The sequence below is a fragment of the Cricetulus griseus genome, chromosome 2 (genome assembly GCF_003668045.3).
Source record: "Cricetulus griseus strain 17A/GY chromosome 2, alternate assembly CriGri-PICRH-1.0, whole genome shotgun sequence".
Classification (NCBI taxonomy): Eukaryota; Metazoa; Chordata; class Mammalia; order Rodentia; family Cricetidae; genus Cricetulus; species Cricetulus griseus.
The window spans coordinates 6474163-6485203 of record NC_048595.1 but is presented as its reverse complement, the minus strand read 5'-3'; the positions used below and the strand labels follow the sequence as shown (position 1 = coordinate 6485203).

Here is an 11041-nt window from a genome sequence, read left to right as displayed (position 1 = left end):
GGGGATTAATTACAACCAGATGGGCCAAGTCTGCACAGATGGTTTTATTAAAACCGTTCCTTCAGCACAAAGGCCGGCTCCCCCAGAAGTCTCCTGGCAGCACAAAGGCGCTCATTTTGCCGATGCCTCCCCTACCCCATGCCTGACCCCTCTCCTCCCCTGCCACCCTTTCAGAGGAGGCCCGAGTTCCAACTGCAACCCAGACATGAACTCCTGCCTAAAAATAACTCTAGACGCACCCTCTTTCCTCTGCCTACATCCGGGGCGGGTGCGGAAAGATCCTTCCCCAGTATCCACCTTGATTTGTGGAGGACTACCTGGGAAGAAAGATTAGTTAGGGAGGTTAGATCAGGGACACTTGGTTTGTCCCCAGAAGCCAAGCCCAGTAGAGGAAGTCGTACCTTTCAGAAGAGCTGGAGTGTCTACAGCGATTGCTGGCACAGCTGCTGCCATGCCAGGCCCTGCTCCTGGGCTCTTACAGCCCCTTATTACATCCGTGCCTGCCATTACACAGAAGATCATCCAAGGTTACACCAGCAATGTTAGGCACCTTGGTGTGACCGAGGATTCCATGTACTAGTCCCAGGGCCAAGAGGTTAACACACTGAAGTGAGTCCCTGTACCTAGCAACTTTGCAAGAGAAAGTGAACATGGTCCCAAAGAGCATTGACCTATACCCTTTGGGGAGTGTGGGGAGTGCAGATCCCTGGGCCTGGCCCCAGAAATGCTGTAATGCGCTCTTTCTTCTTCCTTCCTTCCTTCCTATCTGTTCTCTGTCTCCCTCCCTCCCTCCCTCTCTCTCTCCCTCTGTGTGTGTGTGTGTGTGTGTGTGTGTGTGAGAGAGAGAGAGAGAGAGAGAGAGAGAGAGAGAGAGAGAGAGAGAGAGAGAGAGAGAGAGAGAGAGAGAGAGAGAGAGAGACAGGGTTCCATGTAGCCCACTCTGGCCCGATGACCTTGAACTCTTGCTCTTCCAGCCTCCACCTCCTGAGTACTGTGATTACAAATATCTGTCACCAAGCCAGGTTGTGTTTTGTTTTAAGTGTGTGTGTGTGTGTGTGTGTGGTTTTGTTTTGTTTTTGTTTTTTGCAGGCACTACAGTGTGCATTAGGAGATCAGAGGACAATTGAGGAAATCAGTTTTCTCCACCATATGGATCCTAGGAGCGAAACACTTAGCAACAAGTGTCTTTACCTGCTGAGCCATTTTGGTGGCCCACACCAGATTTTCTATGGTTCTGGGGAATCCAGTGCAGGGCTCTGTGCACTTTGAGCAAGCACTCTACCAACCAAGTTACATACGAACCACAGGAACTTGCATTTAACAACAAAGGATCTAAGGTAATTGGTCAGGAGATTTCTCAGAAAGGGACATGCTGAGTGGCTTGTGCCCCCTGAACAGACACTTCCCAGAGTACCCCCAGAGCTGAACACGCCCTTCAGACGGAAAAACCCCCAATGAGCTGCGTGCACTCTCTGTGGTTCTCTGGAAACTAGTTATGACACATGAGCTCACTTGTATTTTGAGTGTTCACTGTATCATTCATCGTTCCTCTAAGTAAGCCAGAATTCCCTGTCCTTCCTGCAGGGCCTCCATCTGCACAGTTGGTGAGATGGGTTCTCTGGGCAAGGTTCTTTCAGTGCCACCATGGAGCTGATGTGATGTGAGCCCTCAAGTCTTCTGGTGAGTGCTGACTCTGGACTTGGGGGGGACACACCAATGTTGCTCTGGCTCTAAGCAGCCCACACTCCATCTGAGTATTCCTTAGTTGTTCTTGTGTGTGTGCAGCCTGTGTGCACACACAAGCACGCAGAGGCTGGAGGCTGACATCAGTCACACTCCACTGTATTTTTTTAAACAGGGTCTCTCATTGATCCTGGCACTCACAGATTTGGCACAACTGGCTGGCCTCCAGTGGCTTGCTTTTCTCTGCTTCCCCAGTACTGGGGTTACAGATGCTTATGGCTGTTCCCAGCTTTTTAAACGGACTTAAGTCCCCATGCTTGTGTGACAAGCGCTTGACAAGCTGAGCTATCGCCACAGTTCTCACACTAAGCTTTTAAACAAGGCAGTGAGAGGGACTCAGTAGCATTCGGAATCACTTCCTACGAGGCCTCGTGAGTTTCTACAAAAGTAAGGTGTATCCTAGGATGGACACCCCACTCTCTGCCAAGCACCCCACTCCTAGGCCAGGCTGAGGAGTAGCGAGCGAAACAGGCAGTATTGCTGGCTGGCTGGTACAGGGCCTAACTGTACCTCTCTCTCCCTTCCCACAAGGCACAAAGGACTCTAAGACGATTTCATATTTTAACAAACTTTCCTTTATTAGGTTACTGTTATGAATCATCATAAAATAGAACAGAATGGGGTTTTCAAAACTATACATGCCACGCGAGAGGCTTTATGCTGATGGACAGCAGGGAGGGGTGGCGGGTCCTTCTGGTGATGGAATATGGGGGATTCAGGAGAGCCTGGTAATTCACCAGCATCCATGGGGTAATAGCTGGATCAAGATGAGGAGCTGGGAGCTGTACAGTTGAATATGATCCACTCCAAAATGGGAACAAGAGAAATTTTACAATCTGACAAGGCCCCAAAGGAAAAAAAAAAAAAACAAAACAAATAAGCAAAAAAACAAAAAAACAAAAACCCAAAACTTCAAAATATGAAGGGAATAATTTACATTCTTTATCTAGTCTTGGCACCAATTTTGTGCTTTAGAAATTATATTTCACTGGAAGACTGAAAAAAAAAAGGTACCCTACAGCAGCTGCTTAAAACAATGCTTACAAATATATATGTAAATATATTAAACATTTTCAACATAAAGTCATCTATTGTACCTGTGCAGAAATGAGCAGAGCTCAGACTCGATGGGAGTTGGTTTCTTTTCTTTCTGTTTTTTTAAAGGACAAGGTTTCACATAGCACTGGGCGGCCACAAACTCAGTATGCAGCTGAATTCCTGGTCCTTCTGCCTCCACCTCCTGAGTTCTGGGGCCATGGGTGTTTCACCATGCCTGATTTTCCTTGGTACAGGGGATGGAACCTGAGCTTCCTGCGTGCTAGGCAAGCACTCTACCAACTGGGCTACATTCCCAATTTAGGGATCTGATTTCAAAGTAAAAGAAAGAGCAAGAGGGCAGGATCAGGTGCTCAAAGACTCCATGAGGGTGACCATGGGGACAGGCAGTCATCACCTGCTTGCCGTCCTACACCTCACTCCTGAGGCTTGAGGGTGTGTGGTGGGGTCATGATGGGTGCTGCTCCATAGGGCTCCTGAGCCTGAGAGGCATGGGCTTCCATGACGCCCCACCCTGCTCTTGGCCTCTCTCATCTTGCTTTGCCTATAGCATTCCCAGGGGCTGGAAATCCCACTCACCCCCATTTATCCTGATGGCCCTCCAGACCCAGAGCTCTGAGGATGCCAAAAGGGAACACCAGAAAAATCAGCTGCAAAATTCCAAACTCATGGAAGGCAAGAGACTCCGAACATGTGCAATGATGTACGCATGCCCTAGGCAAGCGGCTACCTGGGGACACAGACTTGCACAGCCCTATAATTCTCCTTGGGGCCTGCTCTGGTGCTGATGCAGAGCCCTTTGGAAACTGGGTCAAGGGATCTACACAATGGCACCCTTGTGTCTGTGCATGCCAATTCATATGCCACAGGCATGTCCAAGGAAAAGGGACGTGTGGCACACATATTCCAGGGAGGTGGCAGGTGTGTGTGGGGGAGCAACAGAACACACCGAGGGAGGTTTCCTTTCTAAATGGAATAAATAAATGGCCGCTGTTACTGTTTAAAGAATAAATATAGGGCATGGAGCACCAACAGCTGGCATCAAAGCCAGGCACTCATTGGCCCGAGGGAGGTCCAACCTGGGGTTCTGTCTCAGTGTCCATGGTTTGTGACATCCTGAGCTTCATCTGGATGGCCTTGTCCTGGCCATTCCTGCTTTCGAAATCTGCCCTGGAGCCCTGGCATCTCCCACTAATCTTACTTCCCAGGACCCCCAGGTGGCTGCAGACTCTCCACAGGGTGGGGAGCAGCTCACTCCATGTGAGAGCGGACAGGGGCCCGACAGAGGCTTTCTTAGAAGTTTATTCTCTGCATCTGGTTCAGGGAAGGGCCTGGATGCTGCTGCTTCAGCCAGTGTTGGGAAGGAAGGAGAGAAGTCCGTTGGCATTGGTCCACCTAGCAGAGGCAGCTGGTAGGATGAGGACACTCTGCCCATGGCTGAGGATAGGTATCCATCCCAGGCGCAGGGGTCGGTGGACCCCGATGGCTCGATGAGTTGGCACCAGGTGGCTGTCGTGTGTCGGTCCTGGGACGTGTGTCACTGGTAGAGGAGGTAGGCCTTGAGGGAGGCAGGTAATGGCAGAGCTGGAATGGCACCCAGACGCTCCTTTCCTAGAGCCAGGCGCACCGAACGCCGGCACAGGTCCATGAGTGGCAGGGGCTCAGCTGGGAAAACCAGGAAAGAGAAGGAGAACCTTAGCAAAGTTCAGGAGGGTTCAAGAATGGACAGATAGTGCTTACAACATGCTCAAGGTTAGCCCCGATTGAGTGGATTTTAACAAGCAGATCACTAAAAATTGTGGCTTAAATTCTGAACTGTGGTAATAACTGCAGAGAAGTTGTACTGGGCCAGACAGGTTCAGAAGACCTTTGCTGACATGGATTCATTCACTCTCCCAACAGTGGTGAGCTGTGATGGAGTAACCAGAGAACATGGCTGTTCTCATTCCCTATACAGAAACAGGAACTGAGCGGTGGCATCCAGAAAACTTGCCTAGGCTTGCCCTTCTGGAAGAGATGGGGCTGGGGCCTGAAGGAGCTGCTCCTGTCTCCTTGTGGGGCCACTCTGCATTGTCTGGACAAAAGGTTCCTTCCGTGTGAACAGCTCCAAGGCAAATGAGAGCTGGCTCTCTCTGCTTTAAGTCATGGGCTCCCAGACAGGTTTTGGAGGGGAGGTCTTTGTGTGCCACCAGCTTCCACTCTCAAGAGCCTCTCAGGTACTGTCCTTGCCTTCATTTTATAGCAGAGGACAATGAAGGACAGAAAAGGGGCCAGACAGGCTAAGGTAGAGGCTTAGATCCAATTCCAGGCACCCTTTGCCTAGCATCCATGTTCTGAGATACCATACTGTATGTCCGAGACGTATGAAGAGCTGGCCTGGGGCTAGCTCAGTGGGTAAAGGTGCTCGTCACCAAGCCTGATGACCCAAGATCAATCTCTGTGGGATGAGCATGGTGGAAGGAGAGGCCCAACACCCAGTTGTTCCGATCTTCACACGCGTGCATTTGTATGTATAGGCACGCATGGATGTGAAATGAATAAATGAATGGACAAATAAAAGTTTTTAAAGAGAAAGAACTCCTGGCCCAGAGTCATGTGCAACAGCTGGCAGAGCCAAGGTGGTATTCGGGGTCACGCTAATAGGCCAGAGCTGGAGGAACCCCAGGTCTTTGGGCTCCTTCAGCCTGATGGGGGAACTGGAAATGCCAGCCTAGCTGCAGCTGGAGCCCCCAGGGTAGCCAAGGCCACCTCCCTACACTGTTGCAAGCACAGCTGAGATGTGTCCCAGTCAGAGGAACTCATGGCAGAGCTGTCTCAGGCATCCAGATTAAAGAACGGCTGGTTTCCCCTCACAGCCTCCGAGGCCCCTCTGTTCTGTCTGCTGAGAGTCTAGGCCCTGTGTCCCTTGGAGGCTGCCCTGGCCAGCTGGCCTCCCAGAGAAGTTCTTCAGCGTTTGAAAACTCTCCCAGGCTTCGCAAGGCCCCGAGGGTGGGTTAGACCCTGCCAACCATATCCCCAGAGCAACCCCGCTCACTCTGCTGGGACCGGGCACAAATGCACGTGTGTAAGTGCCCAGGGCTCCCCCAGATCCTGGGGTTAGAAAGAGCACAAGCAAATCGACTGTGGCTTGGTCGGCACCCACCCACCCCTTCACAGCAAGTCTCTGTTGTGAGCCAAAAAAGAAAAAGTTAAATTCTTTAATATTCAACAACGCGCCTCCAGACATTAAAAATAAGCCCGTTAAGGGCTGGAGACATAGCTTAGTGGTAGAGCGGGTTCTGAGCACGTGCAGGGCCCTGGGTTCCCACCCATCACCAAGTAAGTGAGTAACGTCACTTGACTGAAGACTGGAGACGGGTTCTACATCTGAGAGGCCATGGAGACGGCTAACGGGCGCTGTCTTTTGGGGCTGGGAGAACTATCTAATGCCGCTTGTAGTCAAGTCCCTGGGTGCCTCAGGCTGATGAATGAGAACGGGGCCTAAGCTGTACCGCACACCAGCCGTACTGAGAAGAAGAAACAGGGCGGGGAGACGACTCCGTCTAGACATGCTCACCATGAAAGCATTAGGAAGGCCTGAGTTCAGTTCCTAAAGCACATGGAAACAGCTAGCCATGGAGTGGCGGCACACGCGCCTAATCCCGGTGCTGGGGCAGCACACACTCCTAATCCCGGTGCTGGGGCGGCACACGCGCCTAATCCCGGTGCTGGGGCGGCACACGCGCCTAATCCTGGTGCTGGGGCGGCACACGCGCCTAATCCCGGTGCTGGGGCAGCAGACACGGAGGGCTCCTGGGCTCACTGACAGTTTAGCCAAACTGGTGAGTCTCAGGTCCCAGAGAGCAAGGTGGGAAGGACTCAAGAAATCACACCTGAAGCTTTCCTCGGGCCTCCACATCCATGTGCATACACACACACACACACACACATCCATGTGCATACACACACCCACACCCATGTGCATACACACACATGTGCTTACACACACACCCATGTGCATACACCAGCACACACACACATACACCAGCACACACACACACACACACACACACACACACACACACACACACACACACACACACACACACACACACACGGAAAACTGCAGCTACATCTTCTCAGGAGAGAAACCCCGACAGCAACGGTTTTAATGGGAAGCTTGGAAAGAGAACCCCGCCTAGACAACGCAGCGCAATCCCCAGGTCCCGGAGGCAGGAGGGTTAAACTAAGGAGTTCCATCCATCCATCCATTCACAGCCAACTAGACCCGGAAACTGGAGCTTAACTGTAGCCTTGGCCAGGGTCAGGCAGCTGCATGGCAGAGCGGGACCTCTGTGTTCCCTCCTCTCGGCTGGGGAAGGCCATCATTTGGCATCACCAGGGCAAAGGGCCTGGGCTACCTAGAATAGTCTCTGGGATGATGTGGTTCAACCCCACCTGGGAGGTAGAGGGGCTCCCCCACGGGCTGGGGGCTGTTGAGGAAGCACGGGGGGGGGTGGCGCTGAATGTGGCCAAGAACCTCACCAGCCCACACGGTATTCCAGTGAACTGCTTGGCATTGCGATTTCAGGCCACCTTACAGATACCCTGTGAAGAAAGTTCCCAAACAAAGGGACTAGGGCTGAACAAGCCCCTGCCCCAGCCCCGGTGTTTCAGGACTGACACTGCAGCTGCCTCCGCTGCCCCCACAGCAGGTGGAGTGTTGCTATGGACCTGGGAGGAGCCCCTGGGTTAAGGAATCTGAAGGGATGTCCTAGCCATCTCACTCACCCATGTGGAGGGCAGGCACACACTGGGTGGGGGTGGGGAGTTTCTGTGATATGGTCACAGGCTGTGGGGCCTTCCGGGATCAGCTACAAGAGTGGCCGCTAATGGCTGTGGTGATGGGTTAAGAGCTGAAAATATAATCAGAGTGAACCAGGTACTCTGTGAATGAGAACAAACAGGTCCCATTTCCCCACCCTTGTAGGAGAAGAAACAATACACAGAGCTGCGCTCTGCCTGCTTCCCAAAGCCTGGGCTGAGGTAAGAACGCATGGATCATGCAAACAGACACTGCACCAATTTCAGGTGGTCACTACCAGGACCCAAGGAAGTCTCATCCACTTCAGTACTTTTGGCCAAGAGCTACAGGCTTGCTCCCTGCTCCATCCACAGCCCAAGTGTCCACTGCTGTTCCACTGAGCTGGTGGGTACACGTCCTGCTGACCACTTATGCTCATCACAGGAGGCCGAGGTGGCCACTGATATCAACTGTTTATATGAATGATAGAGAGGGTGGGACCGAATAAGCAGCAAAGACACCAGGAAGTAAAACAGACTCTATTTCCAGGGGCAGAAGGCTGAGGACCTGGAAGGCCCCACATGCCCATATCTGTATTTCTAAGAGGAACAGCTTCCTGGTGGCCTGGTCAGAACTGCACAGTCCCAGAGCCCCCAACCTGAGACTCTTGTGGTATTCTGAAAAAAAAAAAAAAACAAAAAACAAAACAAAAAAAAACCTGACCCAAATGAGGCTTCAGAAGCCCAAGGCTAGCTGGAGGGATGGCTTAAGCAGTCAAACCAGTTGCTGAGGAAATGTGAGGAACAGAGTTTGGAGCCCCAGGACCCGGTAAATGCCAAGCGGACATGGCAATCTGCCTGTAATTCTAGCCTTGGAAGATAGAGACGGGTTCCCCAGGCAAGCTGGCTAGTGAGACTAGCCACATCAGTGAGCTCTGAGTTTGACTGAGAAACCTGCCTCAGTAAGGGGGAAGCATTACTGAGGGTGTTCCCTGACATCAACCTTGAACTTCCTCAGGCACACGCACCCCAAGGAAGCCCTGGCAGGGGCAGGGTAACGAACGAGTCTCCCCAGAGCACTGCTTGGGTGCGGGAGCAATGAGAAGCCATCATTGTGGCAGGGCAGCCAGAGCGTCTGAAGCGAGGAGAGGGCAGACACTCACAGTAAGAACTGGCCAGAAGCAGAGAGAGGCACAGAGGGACTGACAGCTACAAACCGAGCAACAGCAGCCAGGCCCACTGGCTGCAGGGAACTGACCCGCACCCCAGAGCCTCTGAGAGGCCAGACCCTGCTGATAGCTCCATCGCAGACATCTGGCCTCCTCAACTGTGACAGAGTATATATCTCTGCTGTTTTAAATGTCTGGTTCAGGGTAATTTGTTAGCAGCCCCAGGAAATGAACACAGCATCCTTCTTCCTCCATCGGGCACCAGACCTGAACCCTGCTCTACCCACAACGACTCCTGGCGAGGTCCCTGATAAGCTTGTTGCCAAGGCAGCTGTCAATGCTCTTGACCTGTCATTACTTTGTCTTTCTTGAAACTCTCTCCTCCCTTGGCACACAGTAATACCATCTCTTGGGATTCTCTGGACCATGGCCTGCTTCTCCTGGACCTCCTCCGCCCCCAACGAGTCCAGTGTCAGCTCTCAAGCTGGGCTCTCCCCATCCCTCTGGCTGTTCTCATTCAGGGTCACGGTGTATTTGTTCTTATGATTTTAGGTGTGCTGGGGATGGAACTTGTGCATGTTAGGCAAGCTTGCTACCCTTAAGTGACACCCCCCAGCCCAAGAACCACTGCTTTCAATACGTCTATACATGGACAAGCTCCCCTGCTCGTCCCTGTGTCTCAAGCTCCGGGCTTTAGGCCCACCTAGGTTAGCTTCCATCTCCAGCTTTCCCGTCTTCCTGATTGCAGCCATCTCCTTCAACCTGCTGAAGCCAAACTCCTGAAGTCATCTCCCTGACATACTTTCTCCTTTCCTACACACAGTCCACTGAGGGGTGTATTCTAGAAAATGGCTGCCTCCACCACCTCTATAACTCTTGCCTTGCCTCAGGTCCAGTCATCTCTAACCCAGACAACTGTCATGGCAGCGACTCTTGTTGCCCATCAGCCAAGTGATTCTTGTAAGGTGTGAGTTGCCCCTCAGCAATGCTCCGAGGTGTCGTGTAAGCAGGTGATGGCTCTAACACATGCCATCTCTCCCTGCTCTCCCCCAGCAGCAGGGATAATGATAACATGCCATCCTCAGGTGTCCAACTCAGCATCCCAGGAAACGGCCACATCTATGTTCCTACCTGCACCTTCCAAAGTCAACCAGCTACAACCAGGACAATGGAAAATGAGAAGCCAAGGGTTTTGGCATTGCCTGGCACTCAGATGAGCTGGAGGGAGCCAGGAGTGTATACTACTGACCAGGAAGTAACTTGAGGTAACATTTGAGGTCCATCTGGATCTTCGCTGCCATGACAGATGCCCGGTGAGGTCAGTTCCCAACAACCTGCTCCCATTCTCACACTCCCACCCAATCTCTTTAGCATTTTCCAGTAGGGCTGGAGTTCTGGATTGAAGAAAAAAGAAAAAGTGAGCATTCATCTTTCTCTGCTTCCTGACCATGGATGTCATCTCACTAGCTGCCGCATCCCTTCCCCACATGAGGGACTGTATCCCTCAAACTGCAAGCCAAAGCAAACCCTTCCTTCAATTTCATTAGTCAGGTATTTTGTCCCAGCAGGAAAAGCAGTCAGCCTGGCGGGCAGCCCACCTCCTGATGCAGAGCTGTGTAGGGCACCATGTGTTCACTGGACATGTGTGTAGGCCTCGGATGCCGCTGATGAAAATGCCACATGAGTTATACATGGCTTGCCAAGGGCAAACACACCCCAGGCGCCTCTTGACTGCTATGAATCTGTATGCAGCTGGGACACATGGAAACCATGCAGATTCTCAGGCTCATGAAAATATTGGCAGGCCCGTTTCCAGATGACACAGTTGGGTAATTCTCGTGGAGCCCAGATCTGGTGGCTGGGAGACAATAGTAGCCCTGGCAAATCCTATCATCTGTCAATCTTCAACGAAGGAGCAAAAACCTCCCTGGGGCACTAATGATCACTCCCTTCCAGGGAAGAGACAAGGCCCAGAGCCAGTTCCCTGAGAACCTAAACCCAGACACCTGCACCCAGGGGTCCCAGTCGCCACCCATCCCTGCAAATTTGGTCATGGACTTAGGCCACTTATTTCTGTAATTGAGGGAGACAGACTATTAGAACTTGCTCTGCTAGGTCCCTGATCCAGGCCTGAGGTGACTTCCTCAGGGAGGCTTCCTTCTAGGTGCACACTTGGCCACTCAGCCAGAAATGCCATGCCCTTTGTGTTGGGCCACACAGGGACAGATGGAGCAGGCAGGGACTCTGCATTACAGATATCTTCACCCAACGATGACTGCCATCGTCCAGGC

At 52.1% G+C, this 11041-nt stretch overlaps 1 protein-coding gene across 2 annotated transcripts in view; it reads right to left on the bottom strand.

Annotated features, from left to right (window-relative positions):
- Positions 1 to 2295: 2295 nt before the first annotated feature.
- Positions 2296 to 11041, bottom strand: part of Spsb1 (splA/ryanodine receptor domain and SOCS box containing 1) — a 59256-nt gene continuing 50510 nt past the window's right edge. For both annotated transcript variants that reach the window (XM_027398284.2, XM_035439400.1), the window contains one exon: positions 2296 to 4464. In XM_027398284.2, the coding sequence (XP_027254085.1) occupies positions 4337 to 4464 (128 nt within the window). In that variant the 3' untranslated portion in view covers positions 2296 to 4336. The remainder of the gene's footprint in view (positions 4465 to 11041) is intronic.